General features: G+C 30.4%; 3 protein-coding genes across 11 annotated transcripts; 2 read left to right on the top strand and 1 right to left on the bottom strand.

The window, feature by feature from the left end:
• Positions 1-226: 226 nt before the first annotated feature.
• Positions 227-3,620, bottom strand: LOC101248446 (protein PAL OF QUIRKY). The gene is made up of 2 exons (XM_004232732.5): positions 3,271-3,620; positions 227-1,650 (listed from the first exon to the last, which is right to left on the bottom strand). Exon 2 carries the CDS (start codon positions 1,644-1,646, stop codon positions 396-398), a length of 1,251 nt encoding a protein of 416 aa, XP_004232780.1. The 5' UTR covers positions 1,647-1,650; positions 3,271-3,620; the 3' UTR covers positions 227-395.
• A 7,153-nt stretch (positions 3,621-10,773) lies between these two features.
• On the top strand, positions 10,774-13,793 carry LOC101248938 (equilibrative nucleotide transporter 3-like). Of its 9 annotated transcripts, none has more exons than XM_010318346.4 (11): positions 10,774-10,969; positions 11,117-11,159; positions 11,335-11,403; positions 11,496-11,600; positions 11,717-11,872; positions 11,956-12,099; positions 12,182-12,287; positions 12,377-12,552; positions 12,639-12,799; positions 13,046-13,304; positions 13,403-13,793. In XM_010318346.4, exons 3-11 carry the CDS (start codon positions 11,356-11,358, stop codon positions 13,511-13,513), a joined length of 1,266 nt encoding a protein of 421 aa, XP_010316648.1. In that variant the 5' UTR covers positions 10,774-10,969; positions 11,117-11,159; positions 11,335-11,355; the 3' UTR covers positions 13,514-13,793. The 9 variants fall into 9 exon arrangements, with proteins under 9 accessions (XP_010316648.1, XP_019067877.1, XP_004232782.1 ...); XM_019212332.3 differs by having other exon boundaries at positions 10,819-10,969; positions 11,117-11,192; XM_004232734.5 differs by having other exon boundaries at positions 10,828-10,969; positions 11,340-11,403.
• Positions 13,794-14,797: 1,004 nt separating this feature from the next.
• LOC101249232 (uncharacterized) lies at positions 14,798-17,591 on the top strand. The gene is made up of 4 exons (XM_004232735.5): positions 14,798-14,999; positions 16,276-16,365; positions 16,505-17,089; positions 17,295-17,591. The coding sequence occupies exons 2-4, from the start codon at positions 16,326-16,328 to the stop codon at positions 17,336-17,338; spliced, it is 669 nt and encodes a 222-aa protein (XP_004232783.1). The 5' UTR covers positions 14,798-14,999; positions 16,276-16,325; the 3' UTR covers positions 17,339-17,591.
• The last annotated feature ends 5,305 nt before the right edge of the window (positions 17,592-22,896 follow it).

Raw genomic sequence — 22,896 nt, 5'->3', positions numbered from 1 at the left:
GGGTATCACAATTACAAAACATAATGTTGTCTGCTTGCAGTACACCCATTGAAGCAACACAAGTTACTCCTTCAATGGTGCTAATAAATTTCAACTCTACTTGTAAGCTTATTGTTATCTATAAAACATGAGTATTAGTTTTCTACTCTTTTACCATAAAATGTGTGAATGACTTCTCTCTTCACAAAAATCATACCAAAACCTTTTAAAAACATTGAGAAGTTACTTTGCTTAAATGCTTTTTTACTAATCAAATACTTACATATTAAAGTTGGAGGATAGATTATCAATTACTACAATTTATTTACCATTCACGAAACTTTGCTTCAAATTAAAACAAAATGATTAACACAAACGGTAGCACACAAAATATGCTTCTCAATCAAACCTTTTGATCATTGGGAGACCCGACCCGACATTCCATCACCTCCGGATCCCTGCATTTCTTCGCTAACTGGACCTCCGTAACCCGGAACAACTCCTGAATTCCTAACTGCATAGTAATTCATTCCTTCAGTAACAACTCTTAATTCATTCGGGTCAACACTCATTACCGGCCTCAATCCACTATATACTTGGCCCATACTTGAAGCGGGTGGATACCCGACGGGTAATTGATTCGGAGGAACTGGAAAAGGATGAATATATGGAGCCCTTAATGTAATGGGTTGAACCGGGATATTTCCTGGCTGAACCGAACCAGGGACATAGTAAACGGGTATGGTTTGCACCGGTGGTGCTGGGTAATGCCATAGTGGACTACTTGGATAACTCTGTTGTTGCTGTTGAACCGTCCTTTCACCGGTTTCAGTCGCACTCGCAACCGGTGTTTCTCTGGATTCAGCTGTCGGATTTGGTTTATCGAGCTTTGTTTTAACCGGTGGAAGATCCGGCATCACTGTCATAGCTGCTGTAGGTGTCATTGATGATGATGAAATAGAGCAATAAGGAGAAGAAACAATGGGTGGAGCGGGTGAGCCCGGCTCCGAAATTATCTTGTTCTTCACGAATTTCGATTCGCGGGGCGGGTCATCGGAATTGTCCAGCCCGAACAAGTAATCCGGAACTTCAGAAACAATAGACGATACTTCGGATCGCCCACGCTCCAGACCCGGACCGGCGCCACCATTGAGAGCGTCAACAAACCATTGCTCTCGCTTAGATGAGCCGTCGAGGATGGAGCTGATAGTGCTGGCTCTGGAACCAGAATCGTTAGGGAAAAGGAAGAGACGAAGCCGAGCCGATTTCTGATTCTGCGTAAGCCGATCGTACTCTTCCATCATATTCTCCAAATCTTCATCGGTTGTGACGGTTATCAAAGCATCCAGTTCCTCGTTAGGAAGCTGGTACTTGATGTTAATGTTTGGATATCCGATGAGTTTGGAGAGTTTTCCAAGGAGAGCTGCGAAGGTAGTGTGGCGGTTCACCGCAACAATTCGAGTATCGCCGCCGACGTAACGAAGTTGATTGTCGTGTGGCCTGAGCACAATTTTGCCACCGAAGCTGCACATGAAACGGGCACGTGGCTGTGTAGCGGTGGTGTCATCATACATGTGGTGGTGGTGGTGCTCCGAGCGAGGTGTGGAGGCTACTGAATCGCCGTTGCCGGAGTCGAACTCTGGCGGCGCGTGAATAGACCCACTCATCGCTCTGCAAGTGAAAATGAAAAAGTGACTGTTAGTCTGTTTGTTACGTAGTGTTACTGGTCCTGTTACACTGAAGGTGTAATAGTAGCCTTCAAGAGAAATTGTGATGGAAAAAAGATCGAAATTATGAAGAATTTATACTGAATTTTATCATAATAAAAAATCATATAACTTAACAAAATACTACAAATGTTAATTAATTTAAATAAAAATAAAATAAATAATAAATTTAAATATATGACATACTTGAATTGGTGTAAATATTCGATTCAAATAAATATTTTTAAATTTTTCTATTGTATTTTGTTATCTCTTCTTCGCTTTAGTTATACATATATATATATATATTGTGAAAAGTTTATTTTATATATTATAATAAGAGTAAAATTAAATTCATATATTTTTCGTAAAGCTGAATAATGAGTCACCGTCCTCAACAATGTCGCATTAGATTAGACTTTTTTTAAAAAGGGGAAAGAAAACCAATCTCTTTAGAGTAATTTTAGTAGAAGCTATTTTTAATAAAGCCATTAAGTAAATCAAAATTAGGTGTTAGCTGAAAGCTTCGTAATGATGATATCAGCCGTTGTCAACTTGCCATAATTAACATGGTGCTAATAAACTATGCTTAATTCCTTGTTTAAAAAATTAAGAGCAGACAAAAATAGAAATATGCCTATTAAAAGTGTAGATTAAGCCAGCACGTCCTCGGATTAGATTAAGCCATTTAACACGAGGATAGGCTCTAATTAATCCCCTAATAAAATTATCAGTAAAAGACAATCACATGATTAGGCTGGGAGCATATATTCCAGTTTATTAATTGGCTCCACTCAAAAGATTCCCCCTATTCCTTCTACCTCATTGATTTTTACGTAATTTCAATTTTTTGTTTTGTATGAAGATTAGGTAATTTTTTTGTAAGATCATTGATAATGTAAAATTTATTTACATCAACAATTTTTATAAATAACTTAAATTCCTTTTTTCCACTTTCAACGCATACATTCACGTGCTGTAAATTAGCTCTTCAAAAGGTTTACATTCTCGCGATTCAAAATTTCCGATTAAGAAATAATATTATAGCCTAACAACTGAAGTGATTTTCATTAGAATCTATCAAATAGATAAGATTTAAAGGAAGGAGAATCGATGGAAGAAAAAAGAGGTGGTCATCGATGTCTTGTAGCTGCCAGGTTTCCAGGGCCACGTTTGACGTTACGAATAATGTTATATTCTGTTGCCAAAGGTAGGCAAACATTTGGAATATATGTACTTAAAAAGTTTTTATGTCCTTTATTTTAATATATTTTTTCTTTCTCTCTAGGAACCAAAAAAAAAAAAAACTGACAAAAACAAAGAATTCATTTGTCACGTTACTTCAAGTTCTTAATTATATTTTTCTTGATTTCCAATTCAAATCTCAAAAAGAATGAGGATCAAATGACTATAATCAATGACTTTAATTCCCAAGCATAAGGGTTGCGATAGATAAAAGTATACTAAAAAAATCATATAATCGAATTGAATCGAAAGAATTAGTTATCTCATAAAATATAGAAGATTAATCAAGAAGAAATAAAACGAAAGCATTTAACCAAATAGAAGTTTTTTAATAACTTACATGATGGAGACTTGTAACTCTTTGGTGTCTCAAGATTTAAAAGAGTATTAATTGTGATGCAATTTTGGACTGCAAAAGAAGAAAGTGATGAAATGTTTGTTGGAAAGAAAGAAAGAAATATAATGGTGGAGTTAGAGATGAAGAGATGTAAGGTATAGTGGAGCTAATAAAAAGGAAAAATTGAGACCTTTAGGGGGGGGGGGGTCATTTATTCATGTCTTTAGTGTAGCTCTTTCTTTCAAAGACGTGGCTTCCATATTTCTTCTCTTTTTTTTTTTCTTTGGTGGGGATCAATGGAGATTATATTCTCAAATTATAACTAGGAAAATGATTTATGTCCACTTGTTTATGCTAATTCATGCAAACCAATCCACTTTTATGTCTACCTAAAACCATGTCATCATCTCATATTTGTTTCCATTACAATAACAAGAAAAATGCATAAGGGTTCCTTCGATTTATGACCAAAATTTCAGAGATCTTTCAAAGTTATTTTATAAATAATTTCATATTTTTTTGACCTACTTGATTCTCGCTTGAAGGAAATGTCTACATGCGCTGGGCCTAGAAGATAGTGTTACGTAGGTCGAAAAAGGATAAAAAGTTATTTATAAAATAAATTTAAGAGGTTGTAGGACTTTATTATAATATAAGTGTGTTTTTGAAATTTCGAACTTATACGTTTTTTATGTTCCTAGAAATTCATTTACTAACAGAAAATTATACTCTAAAATTTCAATTGAAGTTATAAACACGTCTGATAAAATTTCATTTTTAAATGTCTTTAAATATATTTTTCATATCATAAGAAAAATGAAGAATAAATTTCTGATTTTGCTGCTCGTTCGTAAGATTATGCAAAATAATAATAACAGTAATGAGTAAACACTTAATTACTTAATTTTAAGGTCAATACACCAATTTTCCAAGGATAATTTTCAACAATTTCTTTTATTATGCAACAAAGAGTTTATGGACGTGGTCTATTTGGCGGTTTAAGTCGGTGCAACTAGTCTAGTTTCTCATTTTCTAAAATAAAATCTTAGGTCTATGAAAACAATAGATAAATATATGAATTATTTAATACAGTTACATCACTTGTTAATTCCTTTAAATAATGAATCGTGCAATATTTTTGGTTGATCCTACGGTGGACATTGAAAATTACTTCTAATTTGGCCCTTCAAAACGTGTTTAATTTTTCTTAAGATTTTTGGAGGCTAATCAATTATTAATTCTAGTTTATGCCATGAAAAAAGATATTGATTATTCTGCAAATTCAAGAAATACTCATAAAGAGATCGAGCCCAAATTATTCTAATTCAAAAAATACGTCACTAATAACTTTCGAATCATAAACAAATCATATGAAAAAAGAATAAAATGAAAAATAAAATTGCACCAATATTAATTTGTCAATAAAATATTTTTATTTCTTTATATTTTTCTTATTACAATTTATTTTTCATCACTTTCAAATTCGTGACAAGCAATTCCAATTGAGTGTCAGTCCTTACCCTTGAGATGTTAACTAATAACTAATAAATAAACCAATAACTAACATATTTCAATACTTAATATTTTAAAAAAAAATTACCAACTAAATGGAAGGCCTGTTAATTGACAAATTAAAAGAAATGTCAAGAGTGAACACCCAAAGCAAGTTAGATAGAAAATATTATATGCTGAAATTAAAAACTTGGAATTTCTTAAAGAGGAAACGAAAGTCTTAATTTGAATGTGATGTGAAATTCATAATTGAATTTGATATTCTTTGAAGCAAGTTGGTAACAGCAATTATGTAATCCTTCACTTTCAGTGTATGATGGTCGGTCAGTAAAACCTTTTTAAGATTAAGACATTTATACATTAATATATCATGTCTTATTTTTTTTGTAAGTATAAAAAGTGGATGATGAAGAGCATCTCTTTAGAAAAAAGCAACCCTATCCCACTTGCTTTTTTCATATTAGAAGTGGACAAATCTATTATTTCATTTCCTAAATTTAGAAAATAAAATGAGATATAGATTTGGGTTGGAGGTTGGTGGGGATGTGTGGGGGGGGTGGGGAGGGGGGCGGAGCCAACCTATGATCAAGGGTTTGTTCAAATTTTCTTCGTCAAATTATTATATTTATATGATTAATTTGCTATTATATATAGAGTAAATGTTGAACCCTCTTTCACTAGTTCATATATTTTTTTCAGATTTTAAACTTTTTATTAAAAAAATCTGATTTTACCTCTAATAAGATCGGACAGTAGTGGGAGGTGGCTGACCAAGGTAATATGAAGAAAAAAAGAAGTCACTTATTTGGATTGTTTTCAAGTAATTATAATATCATATGTTTCAAAATATTAAAATTCTCTCAAAATGGATGGGCCAACATATTTTTTAAGGGGTGATAGTCGAAATAATTTAGCACCATTTGGTTAACTTTTTCAATAAATAGAATATTATAGTAATATGTTCGTTAGGGCCGGCAAAAAGGTTTTAAAAAAACAAATTTTACTCATAAATATTTTCTTATTTGGGATAATAAGTTGATATACATACGAACATTTCCTAATATACCATCGTGTGTGGATCAAGAAGGCTCATTTTCACCTAAAGTGGACTTTTTGTTTGGGCCGAAGCTTCACGTTGCCCCGAAATAAATTGTTGGGCTTCCTCAGAAAACGTTGAAATAGGCCCATTTCTCAAGTGATTATCAAATGGGCTCCCAAATTAGATACTTGGGCCCCAAAGCTGGGCCGGTATTGGGTAAAGCCCACTTTATGCCTTTAGTCTCAAATTTCATATGTAAAAATTTAAGGAATCCCATACTTAATTCAATAATTTCATTCTGTCCCGCCAAATTTAGTATTTACAAAAAATCCCTTAAATTTGTTGAGCCGTGATACTTTAGACTTTAGTGATACATGGGAAATGATATATTGTAATTTTAAACTGTTGAGAAAAAAAAAGGGGAAAAAACGGTACAGTTAATGTTGTTAATAAAACAGCTAAATTTACGGTAACGTATCATTAATCAACATAAAATCAGCACTTAATTGGATATTAATTTCAAATTTTGAAAAACAAAGATTATATCATCTATTTTGAAAACAATTTTTTTGAACAATCTGTTAAATTTCGAACTACAGTAATTTTATTGTTGTTACAGTGGATTTTTCAAGATGAATACTTCGATTTTGATGAGACATTCCGAAATTTGGGTGAACGAATTGCAGAATGAAAGTTATAAAATCGACGGAATCGTTGTTGGAGATTCAATTTCGTATCTAATACATGTATCAGAAATATCGACTAAACAATATACACACTGATTCTATATGTATCATCAAGTACAGTTGATGACGCATTTATTAAACTTAGTGAATGATACATTATAACAATTTTCAAAACATGTATCAGTACATCAACTAAACAACTAATACCTTACTGATACATGATATCAGTTTTCAGAAATTCATACTATATGCAAAACATGTGATACATATCTACTACATGTATCAGTGAATTGACTAAACACTGTACACACTGATTCTATATGTATCATCAAGCACAGTTGATGACGCATTAGTAAATTTATTGAATGATACATTATAACAATTTTTCAAAATTTCATGATACATATAAAATATTATGATACACAACAAATTCATGTATTAATTCACCATCTAAAACACTATACACACTTATTCAAATGTATCGGCAAGCACACTAGATTCCTTAAAATTTTTACTAATTTCAACAACAGTTTTAAGTACCAAAATACTAACCTGAGACAATGTAGGCCTAACAAACTTTAACTCTTTGAGTCCTATTTGGCCTTATGCAAAGTTGATGCTAGAGGAAGAGGAAGGGGAAATGGTAACTGGGAGAATGTATTGGGATGAGATGAAGATTGTCTACTTGTTTTTATCACCTTAACTTCTTCTAAGGCAAGAGGCACTGGTTCTTATGTTTTTGGTGTGTAAGCAAAAGATATGGAAGTAAGAACAAAACGGTAGAAAGATATGGAAGTTATCCTGCTTCCTGATTTTTTGAATTTTGAAATTCAAAATTTCAAAATTTGGTCTTTTATTTAAAATTAATTAAATTTAATAATTCAAAATGAAAAAGTTGATTAATAGGTTGAGTGTTTAAATGGATAAAATTTAAAATTCAAAAACTAATCTAAGAGGTTGAGTGTTTTAATGGAGAAAAAATAGATTAAAATTGGTAAATGTGTATTATATGAGAGAGAGTGTAATGTATCTAAAAAATTACACTAAAATAAAAAAAAATTATGTAATATTTAAAAAAAGTAGAAAAAATTAGAGAATATAAAAATTATAGTTGTGTATTTAAGTTATTTTTCCTTTCATATTTTCCACAATGGCAAAACATGATATAACATATACTCCCACTATTTCATATTAATTTAATTTTTGGAGTTTCTTGTCATTGTTTAAAATAATTGAATTGTTCAAAGTTCAAGACGAATATTTAATTTTTTTTTTCATACTCACCTTTTTCTTTAGTAAAGTTTGATATTTTTTAATAGATAAATTACATTACTTGTAAAATTATATTTTTTATTCCACAAAGAATAATAGTGGAAAGTATGATTAAATTATGCCTTGAATGATTTTCTTAATAAATGTGAATTTTTTCACAAATTCAGTTAATATGAAATTAAAGAAAAGTAATAATATCCTATTTTTGTTTTTTGGTAAAAAGAAAAACGTTTTAAAAATATGTATATTGACATTGAATAGCCACGTTAAAGAATATTTCCTCGAAAAAACAACTTTAATCTTATGATTGCTTCAATTATTTACATTTATATTGAAAATGATAGTTTATTTCTTTTTTCCTCTTTTTTCTTCTCTTCTTATTGTTTTCAACTGTACAAAGCGTAGTTCTATTTTTGTATTTTATGTTCTCTTTATCGCCTATATTTTTTTATTCCACTCCACAATTTTCTCCGTTTATACAAATTTAATATAATTGTATGTTTATTCATGGTTCTTTCCTAAACATTTTGTTTCATATATAATTTTATAGCATTTTCTTGCCCAATTAATTATGAGATTTTATGATTTGTGAATTGAATTTTTTTCAACCTTTTCTAGGCAAAAATTTAGGTTCTAGTGTTTGAGAATTTTTTTTTAAAAAAATCCATGAATAAAAAAGATTCTCATAAGATTCTCCTAAAAAATAGCAATGATTTTCGATAAATATAGACCAATGCAAATAATGAATATCAATCTCGATTTAAACAATTGTATATAAATTTGTTAGGTGAATACGGATCAATGGACATAGAGATGAATATAGTGTAAATCTATGTAAAATCAGAAAGTTACTAAATCAAATAAATGTATACCAATGTATTAAAGACGAATATATTAAGTGAATATGATTTGAATTTCACACAAGTTGAGGAAAACAATTTATAGGTGGTAGGCACAACAATATCTTTGAAAGAAGAAAAGTTATAATTATATTCTCACTGTTTCTAATTACTTGTACACTTTCGAATTTACATAGTTATTAAGAAAACAATGATTGACATAGTAAATTTATTATTTTATCTTTATTAATAATGAAACAGATGAATTAAAATTTTAAGAATTTCAAGAAATTTTATATTTTTTTAAAGTAATGAATTGAGGGTATAATAAATTTTAAAAAGTCGAGGACAACTAAAAAAAAAAGGAAAAAGTGAAAAATTAACTAGGAACCGATGAAATATCTTATACTATTTTTAAGGGGTCATTTTGCTAGTTTTATGAAAAATGATTGGAAGTTAGAGAAATACCTACTAAATATATCTTTTAGTACTATTTTACAAAAAAATAAAATTTGAAGAAAGAGATGAGTATGAACAGAAAATACCTACTAAATATATCTTTTAGTACTATTTTACAAAAAAAAATAATTTGAAGAAAGAGATGAGTATGAACAAAAAATACCTACTAAATATATCTTTTAGTACTATTTTACAAAAAAAAAAAAAATTGAAGAGAGAGATGAGTGTGAATAGAAAATTTCTCCCCTATTTTTGGGAAGAATGTAGTTTGCTAAATATTAATTTGACCAAAATATACCAACTTAATCTAGAAAATTGCAGGTACATGTCAATTCCATTTTTTTAAAAAAGGATTTTGCGTGTATGTTTAGTGGATGATTGGTTTATGACCTCTTTAATGCGTGCAGAAATTTTGATCATAATTAGTTAAATTCGTAAATAACAATAAGGAATTTTTTTTATATGTGATGATTCAAAGTTTATAGATCTGTTGTTATAAATGAGTAACAACACATGGATTGTTAAGTAGAGATTACCTAATTTAAGGGTATTGTTTGTCTTAGATACAGTAACTAACCACTTATTATTAATACACATTCATATCTCAAATATGAGTCTGAAATTTAAAAAATATAAAATATTAATAAAAATTTCAAAACGATATATAAAAATTTATATTAATCAAAACGACAAAATCATTGAAACAACAACGATTTACTGCAACGATTTTGCAAAATGTGTTTTTTTTTAAAAAAAAATCAAAACGCTACATAGACAGCGATTTTCAATTTATTTTACAAATTTAAAAATCGCTGTCAAGGTAGCGATTTGATCAAAAGGGTAAAATAAAAATAAATAATAATAATATTTAAAATACAATATACAAACATCCAATTAAATCAGGCATAAAATTAATTATACAAATGATCTTTCAAATAAAAAAATTCACTATGAATTCACCTTTATTTCTCCTGATGTGATTATGAATCATTACGTTAAAATGACATTTATCTTATATAGACCCAAAGGGTAACAATAATATATAAAAATAAATGAGCCATATTTTCTGCCTTGTATCTTCTACTTGGATTCTCTTCCCAATGCACATTTTGTTACTATATTTTATTTATATTAGTATATATAATATAATATAGTATAATAAATCCAGAAATATATGAAAGACTTTGCATACAAATTCGATTTTTTTGTCCTTTCTCGCTCTTTCTCTTTAAAAATACTCATTTGTCATTTATATAGAGAATTTATAAATAACTAATAAATATATATGGTAAAAATATATATTTATTAATTTATATTTAATGTTTAAAATCTGAAATTAAATGCATAAAAATTATTATTTTTATTGATCCAGATTACGCATAAAAAGGATTCTTAACATATATTATAGTTTTATTCCTTTTTGAAGTCGGCTATATTAATATGTGTTATATTCAAACTACATATCTTCATTTATTTATTTTATTATCCAAGTTCACGGTCTAGTAAATTATATTCCCACTATGCGTTTTCCTTTACTTAATCCCCAAACAATTAATTCTTTTTCTTTTTCTTTTAGTAACCCCTTCAAATTTTTTCTAATTAAGACCCCCTAAACAAATTACATATTGACTTTGTAGTACACAACCTCTTCCTTATCTTTAAATATTTAAACATAATTAAGTGATTTTCCATAAGTGGAGGGTTAATCATAACTAACATTTACTTTTTTTTTTTTTTAAATAGCAAGACAAAGTTTAATTCATTATTCCGACTATTATTCCATGAATTATGCCTAAATACCAATCAAACTCCTCAACCAACAAGCCAGTTGTAAGGCTCCTGACATACTAATGTTATTTATCAGTTAATTGACTACTGAGCTTTCGTTGATAAAGGTATTTATTTTGTCACCTTGTAATGTCGTCTCTATTCACTTTTTGACCTGTAGAGATTCCAATAAATTCATGTATATTATATATATGGAAGAATCCTAAAGAGTCTCAGAGTGAATCTTCTATTCACATCTTTTTACACTTTTGCAGTCAACAGAGACTCCATACATACCTTTATTTGTCACTTGACAAGGTCAGGCCTCTTTAATAGATTTATTGTTTCAATGTAGGTAATGTTCATCTATATAAGATCCACTTTTAATTCAGTCAATTGAATTTCTTTGTCATAATTGGCTCTTTATAAATCTGATTTCTGTTTTATGATTTGTTTTTCATGTTAAGATTAAATATTGTATATGATACTGTAGTGCAGTTACAAAGAAGCAGCCATGGCTAATGCTATTTCAAGTAGAAGGCCAAGTCCTACAAGGCTTGAGGTTTGTTTCAAACTTTGTTATTTTGTTCTGTTATGATAAAATTGAAAATTTTTGTTGTGGCTGAAATTATGATGTATGGTGAAATTTTTCAGGGGAAATTTATGGGTATTTTTGTTTGTTGGATTTTGGGATTTGGGTCATTTGTTTCTTGGAACAGTTTATTGAGCATAGGAGATTACTATTATGCGTTGTTTCCGGTAAGTTTTCCTTGACAACTTTTAATGTATTTTTTAGTTTACAATTTTATTACTGTGATTGGGATTGAGGCGTAGTTGTGTGTGCTGACTTGTTTAATTTGGTATGGAAATTGAAGGATTATCATCCTTCAAGGGTACTCACACTAGTGTATCAGCCATTTGCACTTGGAACAATGGCAATTCTTGCGTATAATGAGGCAAAAGTTGATACAAGAAAGCGTATCTTAGCTGGATATGTACTGTTTACCTTAAGTACAGTCGCACTTATAGTGGTATGTTATGCTTTTGTCAAGTTCTAGTGGTTTTATTTTTTGTTCACCATTTTAAAATCCGTTGTTTTTGTACTTATTTTCAGTTGGATCTTGCAACTTCCGGTAGGGGTGGGATAGGAAATTATATTGGTATATGTTTCATAGTAGGATGTTTTGGAGTTGCAAATGCTCATGTTCAAGGTGGAATGGTTGGAGATATAGCTTTCATGTGCCCCGAGTTTATGCAAGTGCGTAGCAGTAACATTTTTAATTTTGTTTGCTATATGAAACTTTGAATTATGTTTGTATACTGATTCATGAATTATGCAGTCGTTTTTTGGTGGTCTTGCTGCATCTGGTGCACTTACCTCTGGTTTAAGGCTAATAACCAAAGCAGCTTTTGGAAACAGTAACAATGGCCTTCGCAAAGGAGTTAGTAAGTAATTCTGATCTCATCATTGAAAGTTAAATAAAAAACAGTTTGAGTTTTTCCGAATCAGATACTTACAATTGTTGATTTCGCAGTGTTGTTCCTTGCTATCTCCGCGTTCTTTGAATTCCTATGCATCCTTCTATATTCATTCGTATTCCCTAAGCTACCAATTGTGAAGCACTACCGTTCAAAGGCAGCTGCAGAAGGATCAACAACTGTTGCAGCTGACTTGGCTGCTGCAGGCATTGGAATTCAACCAATGGAAAAAGTAGGCAACTTTTTCTCCTCAACTAAAACATGTTAATAAGTGATATTCATGATCATAAATTTGATATGTTTCTGTTTACTGAACAGGCTAACAACGATGCTAAGCAATCAGAACGTCTGACCACCAAACAATTGCTTCTCCAGAACATTGATTATGTATTGAACTTGTACTTGATTTATGTCCTCACTTTATCTATTTTCCCTGGATTCTTGTATGAAAACACTGGTACTCACCAATTGGGATCATGGTAAGTGTGCATAACTCCTTTTTTTCTGTTACTTTATCTGCACTAACTTTTGAATTTCTTTTTTTCAAGATGTCTTGGTTGGATGGTTTTAACCAACTCCATGTGAATGTGATCGATCGTTCATAACACCAAATTAAAATTCAAAAGACATGCTGTTTTGTATTATCTTTTTCGTGTGCAGAGTCAAGTTAATTTCATGGTCTACTAGTTGAATGACTGATAATATCTTCTTTTCTTAAATCTCAGGTACCCTCTAGTTCTGATAGCAATGTACAATGTTTGGGATCTGATAGGAAGATACGTTCCACTGATTAAGAAAATCGAGCTTCAATCACGCAAGGGCCTCATCATTGCAACCCTCTCTCGTTTCTCGTTTATCCCTTGCTTCTATTTCACTGCAAAATATGGTGATCAAGGCTGGATGATATTTCTCGTATCCTTCTTGGGACTCACAAATGGTTACCTCACTGTTTGTGTCATGACAGCTGCACCTAAAGGATACAAGGTTTGTGAAATTTTAATTTCTGAATCTATACAAATTGTCAGTTTATAATCATCTGAAATATCACATCATATTTTAACACTTAACTTTGAATTTTGTAGGGTCCTGAGGCAAATGCATTGGGTAACTTGCTAGTGTTATTCCTACTAGCTGGTATATTTTCCGGTGTTGCCTTGGATTGGTTGTGGATTTTTGGTAACGGAAAATTCTGAGTACTCAAGATTGTATGCGATAGGACAATTGATAACATGTCATTTTAGTTGGGGAACACATTATAGTTCTGGTTCCAAATATGCATATTGTGTGAATGTTTTGCTTTCTTTTTTCTTTTTTTCATAGCAACTTTCAACTTCTAGGAAATTAGTGCAGCATGAATGGTGAAATCTACATATGTGATTATTTAACTTATTTCTGGATTGCAAAGAATGTAAAGTTCAATTCACACAGAGAGACAAAAAAGGGTATATTGTTTAAGTTCTGAATTTAGATGTACATTCAGTCTTTCCATTGTTCAAGTTCTGATTTGTCATTCAGATAGCAGAGTTATTCATGTTTTGGTGTACTGATTTTGGGCAGTCATGTAATGAAAAAATTACTTGTAAATTTTCCGCGGCAATGAAGTTATACAACTTAATCCAACTTTTTAAGTCGAAAAATAATCTTTTCAGTATTACATATGCTTTATGCCCAATTGTTTCGGATAATGCTTGCATCCTCTTATATTACCGCGGCTGCTGGCAGAGAATTAGTCGATGTTTATTCTCCAAATATCGTCATTGCTTCTTCTCTGGGAAAAGAAGTTCACGACCCATGAGCCTTCTACCTTCGCGAGATATTTCTCCGTCAGGCTTTTGCTACATTGTGAAAAATTCCTCACTGCTGCCTCTCATAAGAGCCTGGGCCGTGTCTCAGTCCCAGTGTAGCTAATTACATGTCAAGCCCTGTAAGGTTCTTGCTTTGCTTCGAATTAAACCACATGATTCACCGCTTGTGCGGGTCCCATCAATTCTTTGAATGTCATTCTTGCGAATATACTCCCGAGGTGGAATACTTAACGTGTTAGCTATAACATTGCATGGGTCGATATGCACAACACCTAGTATCCATCGTTTACGACTTGGAAACTGGGGTATCTAATCTCATTTGCTCCCCTAGCTTTTGTCTCTCTGTGTAAGTGTCGCCCAATAGAATGTTTTCACCGTTGGTGTTCTTTCTGATCTCTATGCATTTCAACGCCTCACCAGAATTTTCTTTGCCCCGATTATACTCCAGCTTGATAGTTTTCACCACCTGTCCACGATTGAGCCTCGAAATTTGACGACGATCTTAAAAAATCACCTACAGACGAATAGTATGACAAGTCACTCGCACATTAGCTATTGAATTTCTAAAAAGCAGGCGAACCTACAAAATTTTGTAAAAAGAAAATAATTGCATTATATACGTTCAAAGAGAAGTAGAAATTACAATAACTGTACTAACCAAAAAATACAATAGAGGATTAATATGAATATTTTTCAGAAGACGTAAATATGAACCCAAAAATGCTCAAGGGACTATTAAATCTACCCCAAACATAAGGACATTTTTACCATTTTGTCCAAAATTTAGTACAAAAATAACTTGGCGCGCAGAGTGCAAACCCTAGTCCGAGCTCGTCTCTCCCTTACCGCGGTGCTCGAGTGTCTCGCCGAGTTGGTACGTAATGACGCTCCATATTAGCTCTTTCAATAGCATAATGTTGCATAGTACCAGTTACTCTGTTGTGTTGATATATGCATACATGTCTTTCTAAGTAGTTCTATTTCTGTATGTTGAACCTTACATGAAAACTAGGGTTATTATCTATAAGTTTGTTTTTTTAACTTTATAAGGCATTTTGTTGCAACTGACGGAAGGACCTCATGAAAAAATTGGAGGTACTCATATTTTGCTCTATTTTTGGCCGTAGATTTGAAGTTGAAACTTCAAAAATTCGAGTTTCTAAGTTGTGGTTTGTGAAACTTGGAAGTTGAGTTTGGACAAGCATTTGGCACCTAACTTGAGGGCTTAAGTGTGCCTCAAACGAGTCTTTTACAACACTTGTTGTATCCAGGGTTTTTTTATTCGTGTTAAGTGTTGAAAAATTTCATGTGTTTGACTCTTATTTCTGTTAGCTACTATGTGGTATCAGTTTTATGAGGACACGGCAAATTATATATTTTCTTTGCATTTGACATATGGAGTTCGTCCTGCGTTTCTACTTGTGTTCTCTCCCTTACTATTCATGACAACCGTAGTGTTTAATGACATATGCTATCTGTTTATCTTTTGAAAATTTAGTCTCCAGGTTATAAGCAAAAGACTTGGCATATTAAGCTCAATAAGTCAATGAGGGTGTCTTCTTGGTAATTCAGCAAATGTTGCTCATAATACCAATTTACCCAAAGCATTGCAGCTATTATTTGTTGCAAATATACAGTTATTTGGTAGCTAACAGTACTGACTTTTGAGGTTATAAATTAAATATTTTAACAATTGATGTGTGCGAGTTAGATTCAAGATTCTTCTGTGTACTTTTTCCCTTTAATTTCTAAATGTCTTTGAAGGGATGGTTGATAAAGATGGAAATAACATCAGCACCCGAAAATTGTTTCAAAGAGCTATGTTTATAGTGAGTTGCATAGCACCAATCCCATGGGTGCGTATCAGGCTTGGTAGATAGCTTCATCTACTCAAGTTCTGGAATAAGTCCCTTACCCCCAGTACTGCTTAAATGTTATAGGCTTTTATTTTTATTTTTAAAAAGAGAATAAACAATCATCTGTAAAGCTGGAAAAGTTAATAGAAACATACATTTCTTTCATTATGGTGGAACTTTCTATATATGGCTTGTATAGTTTGCCTTGGGTTACTACTTAGGTTTGGGAAGTTGATTTTAGTGTTTGACTATTTTGACTAAACAAATTTGCATTTTTTCTTATCGCTGGAATAGGACATAGAGAAATTGATGATATTGGAAGTCTTCAACATATTGGTTTCCTCATGGCTGGAACAGAACATATAACTATTGATTGTATTGAAGGTCAGAAACATATTAACTTAGACACATGCAAATAATAAATATTCAGTTCTAGTCTATGATATACGAAATTTAGTTCCCTAAAGTTGCTTGCTTCTTTTGTTTGTTTTTTCTCTTTTTCTTTTTTTTTTTCATTTGATAGTCCCTTCACGCCCTTTGCGTTCAAGTGTTGTGAAGTTGTTAGATGTGGAACAGAGAAGGAATGCATTAAATCAAATGAACTGGGACTTGGAACGACAAGCACTTGAGGTTGTATCTAAACTAGAGCAGCATACCCTCTTTCTTTTCGCATGGACAGGAGGAATTAGTATCTACCTAACCACCAGTATACCTTCTGCTATGGCCTTTGCCATGTCTATTCTATTGATGTGTTTATTTTTGGCTGATTCGTTCATACACATTGGCATGGCAAAATCAAGAATTACAAAAATGAACGTGCTCATCATGAATTTGATGCGAAGTTATAAATATTTAAGAGAAGAAACAAGAAATCTAATGGAATTTGACCGAAGCAAGAAAAGAAGGCTAGCTAATGTTGTGGATAACAGTGAAGTTCCTGTCATGGACATGGACTCTTTTATTGCCAGAACTAAGACTATTTGTGATGATGCCACAGATTTTTCTGACTTTGAGAAAGCTCGCCATAAGATGATCGATGTGTCCTGGGGGTTCGGAGGTATCTTCATTCCTGTTGTGCTGTTCATGTCATTTTGTAACTATTACTATGGTGAGTACTTTTCTTTGTTTTCTATGATTTATTTTACCTAACGTACAGAATAAGTTCCACACTTTTACTTAATGTATTCAAAGTCTATTACGGGATTTAAAAAAAGAAAGAATTTGTAGTCTATCTTTGGTGCATGTTAAAGCATGATCTTGTAGAAATATATGTCTTTTTATGCTATAACCATCTGTTAATTAATCAATTACAGGACAGGATGCCTCGTCTCCTGACAAGCTGTCTTTTGCTGTATGACATGTTCAAGACGAGATATAAATACTTTTGTGGTGGCAGTGATCTTTGGTTTTGGCTGAAAAATGCAAAACATTATCATATAAATTGCTGTTGGATATTGGGGTTTAGATGTTGGGATTGACTTATCAGCCTGATTCTCGACTGTAATTACTGTTTGTTTATGCTTTTGCCTGCTGCTGTTGTAAATAAACGTCCCTAACTCTCGAAAACCATACACATTGAAATCACTAATATGTTCACTACTAGTTTGCTATATCTTTCCTTCATTTTCTTCGGTGTATGCTGTGTTGCTCGTCTGGTTGAACTTTCAGTGATAGTGTTCTTTTTTACAACTATTCTTTATTGATGGAACTCTTGTGGGTTCTACTGTTCTTCCTCGTCTCAGGTCATTTATACGTAGGATTTTTACATGATACAGTAAACATGTGTGCTATATATTTTACTATTCAGAGTTATATTTTTAAAAAAATTACTTGTACACTTTCGAATTTGCATAGTTATTAAGAAAACAATGTTGACACAGTAATTTTATCATTTTATCTTTATTAATAATGAAACAGATGAATTAAGATTTTCAAGAAATTCTATATTTTTAAAGTAATGAATTGAGGGTATAGTAAGTTTTAAAAAGTTAAGGACAACTAAAAAAAAGGAAAAAGTGAAAAATTAACTAGGAACCGATGAAATATCTTATACTATTTTTAAGGGGTCATTTTGCTATGAAAAATGATTGGAAGTTAGAGAAATACAAACTAAATATATTTTTTAGTACTATTTTACCAAAAAATAATTTGAAGAAAGAGATGAGTGTGAACAGAAAATACCTACTAAATATATCTTATGGTACTATTTTACAAAAAAATAATTTGAAGAGAGAGATGAATGTGAATAGAAAATTTCTCCCCTATTTTTGGGCAGAATATAGTTTGCTAAATATTAATTTGACCAAAACATACCAACTTAATCTAAAAATTGTTGGTACATGTCAATTCCATTTTTTAAAAAAGGATTTTGCTTTTGTACGTTTAGTGGATGATTGGTTTATGACCTCTTTAATGCATGCAGAAATTTTTATACATAATTATTTAATCCGTAAATAACAATAAGGAATTTTTTTTATATGTGATGATTCAAAGTTTATAGATCTGTTGTTATAAATGAGTAACAACACATGGATTGTTAAGTAGAGATTACCTAATTTAAGGGTATTGTTTGTCTTAGATACAGTAACTAACCAAGTATTATTAATACACATTTTTATCTCAAATATCACACTCTCTCTTTTATAAAACACCCTTGTATAAGAAATATCAAAATTAGTAAGTGAGGTTCAATATTGTAAACCACTGTTGTTTTATATACAACCCCCCCCCCCCCACACATATATATGTATATATAGTAGTCAGAAGAATTAATTTAAATAATTATTCACCCAACTGTTGAAATTAAAATATCAATGAATACATAATTTTTATATAATAAGTGTATGGTCATATATAGTTAGTATATACGAGCTAAACAAAATAGATAGTAAATTTTTTCTATTATTTATCTAAGATTCCTTCTAGTTATACAAAAGTCAAATGACAAAGTATGATATTTCTAGTTTTTATCATTATTTTGTTAGATAGAATTTTTAGCTCTATCATTGTCCTTTAAATTATAACTTACTGTTGGGAAAGACAAGATATTAACAAAGAATGTCTGACAAGATAACAACGAAAAAATACCCAAGTCTATACTTTTCCTTCTTGATTTGAACCAATGTCGCATCTACTGTTCATGATAGCAAAACTGAAGATGTAGGCCACCAAATCCAACTCTGTCAGAACCTAATCAAAGATTGATATGAAGATAATATGCTGTCCAAAAATCAGCTCAATCGGACAAGAAACGAAGCAGGAATCGCAATTTGAAGTTGGCTGTTACGGCTGAATTTTGACTGCGAAAACTGCTCTCTTTCTCTCTTTCTGGCTGCTGAAAAAACTCTCTGTGTATATGAAAATAAGACCTAAATAGGCTTATATTTGCCTCATAAGAATGGGCCTATGGACAAAAAATGGATTGGTCCAAATTGGGCTGGGAAAATTATATGAAATGGCAAACATTCATAACTAATTATATATTAGGGGTATAGTTTAATTTATTTACATTATATAATTATAGTTTATTTTATTTTGCTATAATTAATGGGGGCCCACAACCTATTATGTAACCAATTGTATAAAAATCTTATTTTCTAATTTTGTATATAATTATACACAATCTAATTTTCTCTCTCTTATTCACAATTAATTTTCTCTCTCCTTTCCTTATTCTAACATCTTCTCCTACATTTAATACTCCAATATCATATTTGAATTTCAAATTTTTGTCCAAAATTTCAGTAATCCCTCCTGAAGTTGAAGTCTCCTCCCTAAGTTGAAGTCAATTTCGTAAGTTATTCTTAATTTTAGTTGTTTACCTTTTTTTCTAACTTATCTAAAAATTGTATGTGTTCTGTTTTTTTTTCTTCATATATTTTGATGAAATAATCGTTTTTTTATTCTTGATAGATCTAAAATTCGTCAAACAATGAACGAATCGTCTACATCTTTGAGGATTACCAGAGGTAGTCATTTGCATGTCAATGTTGTTGACATTTTACCATCCTTTTCAATGGGGCTAACTCAAGAATTTGGGGTTAATGTAGGGTATTTGGGAAAATCAAAACAACTTATACAAGAACAAACCATGGAAGAGCTGAGATCAAAGAAAAAAAACGACCCTATGGCAGTTCAATAAGTTATTAAGTTATTAAAAATGTCAAAGCTAGAGGCATTAAAATTGTACAAGGTATAAGAAAGAGGAAAGTTGTACTATTTGAATCAGAGGAAAATGATTGTGAAGTCGGATCTGAAGCACTTCATAATCATGAGGTAGTGTCTTAAAACACAAATTTAGATACAATTTTTTTGTTAATTAGTTGTCAATATACAAAAACCATTAAATTAAGTATTGTATATAGTATATTCCATGTGAGTAATTGTATATAGTATATTGCATATTTATGTTATTTTTGGTTTTTGTATATATATACAAAATAGTAATTGGACTTAGTTATACAGATGGAAAAATTGAATATATGATTAGAATTTGTATATTCTATTAGTTATATACAAATTTTTGAAGTTAGTATATATTAAGTTTACATACATATACAAAAATTGATATGTACATGTCTGTTTTAATAGCTGGTAGTAGGGATTGTATATAGATGGGAAAATATCATATGTGATTATAATTTTGTATATTGTAATAGTTATATATAAATTATCGAATATAATGTATTGAATATGCATATACAATTAATAAAAACATTGAATAAGTGTTAGTATATACTATATACAATTAAAAACCTGAATAACATATATCTCTTGTTATACAAATTTGTAAAATGCATTTTTGTACATGTATATATTTATTCAATAAGATTGTATATGTATATTTATTGCAATCTAATTGGATGTGCATATACAATAAAAGACATTGAATACGTGCTGGTATATACCATATACAAAAAAGGTAAGTTCATATATATAAACAGAAAATAATCTGTGGATGACTTTTTTTTTTGATTTTTTTTGTATATATAGGTAGGTATGTATATACAGAAATTAATTTGTACATGACTTATTATAAACAGATTTTTTTTTTGAATTTGAACGTATGGCTTGAAAATAGGGACGTTTTCCTAAAATTGTGGCATTATCTTGATTTATTGTTACCATATTTAATGCTTCAGTTACAAACAACTTTTTAAAATAGAATTGTATAAATAATAATAAAAAAAATTATATACAAAATTAAAGACACCTTTAATAACTTAACTATACTCATATTATCTAATTAGGTAAACTATACCCATATAATGTTATTTAATCTAATAAGTTTGCCATATATGAAATTTTCCCTTTATTTATCCACATAGAAAGGGAAAAAAGCCCATAACCCAACACTTACAACAGTGTAAACACTAACTTGGTGAAGTAAAGACAAGAGGAGAGGTAATTGCAATATTTGACTTAGCATGACGTTAGTTGTTTGATCATACACACCTTTTGAGACTTGGACAACACAAATCGAAAATATTTTTTATGATGATTTATCAATTTTTTAAATATTTTATTTATATTAAAAAAATTATTAAATATATATATATTTATCAAATTTAAAATTTAAATATAAACACTTCCCAATCATTATTTTAAAATTTATAACTCATAAAATTTAATTTAGTTTATCACCACTTGAAAACAACATCATTGCAATAGTCGTTGACAACTCGTTGTATTTGTGTGGACAAGTTGTTCGGTGTCCTCACACCATCATCATTTAAATAGCAGGAACTTAGCAGATTTGTGGGACTTATTGTACTTATATTTTTCTACAAGTTGATCGTATACTTTTTGCAAACCAAATACCATATGACGTGTACTAGACTAGATTTCTTGATTTTATCGGAGTCTATTATTTTAGATTCACGTTATGTAGAGCCTTATTTAGGGGGTATATTCTTTGTCAAGAATTTTCTCACATTCAGGATTTGAACTCGAAACCCCTTATTAAGGGAGGAACAATCTTATCCGCTGGAGAGTTGACGATGACATACAATATTATCATGTCAATAAATTATTATTTAACTAATTAAGCCAAGCAAAAGGATTATGGATCTAAGCTTATCATAATTTTTGACATCTTTATTTAGAAAATTAATTAATATATCAAACTCTTTAAAGAGACTCGCACCAAAGATATGGATTAATTTGACAGCCAGCTAATTCCCCCAATTTCAATTTGGTGACATTCTTGCGATATTTTCATTTTTTTCGCAGCAGTAAATTCTATTTTATTTTCCCAAAATATTATAAACGTAGATATTTCATAATTGAGACTGCGAAGAATTTCATTTTAGAAAAAAATAGCTTCAAAAAAAGTTGAACCACAAATCATTTTTTAGTTAATTTATAGTTAAATCGATTTATTATATAAGTATATTCTACTCGTATGATATGAAATCCACTTGCTAATATGACTTTATTCATTTTTCTCTATGAGAATTCTTTTGTAGTATCGATACTTTTAAAATATAAAACAAAACTAATATGAAATTACATGTGAAACCATGTGCTAATTAGTTAATATCACAACATGTGAAAAACGTGAGACCATCACATGAAATTAATTGCCAAACATTTGACAATAAGCACTCAATCCTTTTTAGAAATAAATATATTTTCAGCATAACTTAAATTTATCATGAATCTGCCTAAATAAAGGAAAACTCTATTAAGAGTAGATCCATGATATATAAAGGAATTGAATATTGCTTGTTGACTATGCAGATTACTTTTCTATTTTTCGTAGATCAAGTTAACAAGTAATGATTTTTTTTATTTTAGAGTCAAATTATATGAATTTTGAACAATATTTTACGAAGTATTTTTTATTATACTGACATATAAAAAATTATATTTATTCTACTTTTTGTATAATTTTTGAATATTTATTTTTTAAAA

The sequence above is a fragment of the Solanum lycopersicum genome, chromosome 2 (genome assembly GCF_036512215.1).
Source record: "Solanum lycopersicum chromosome 2, SLM_r2.1".
In the NCBI taxonomy this organism is placed as follows: domain Eukaryota; kingdom Viridiplantae; phylum Streptophyta; class Magnoliopsida; order Solanales; family Solanaceae; genus Solanum; species Solanum lycopersicum.
The sequence above is the reverse complement of the archived record's forward strand: the minus strand, read 5'-3'. Positions and strand labels throughout refer to the sequence as shown.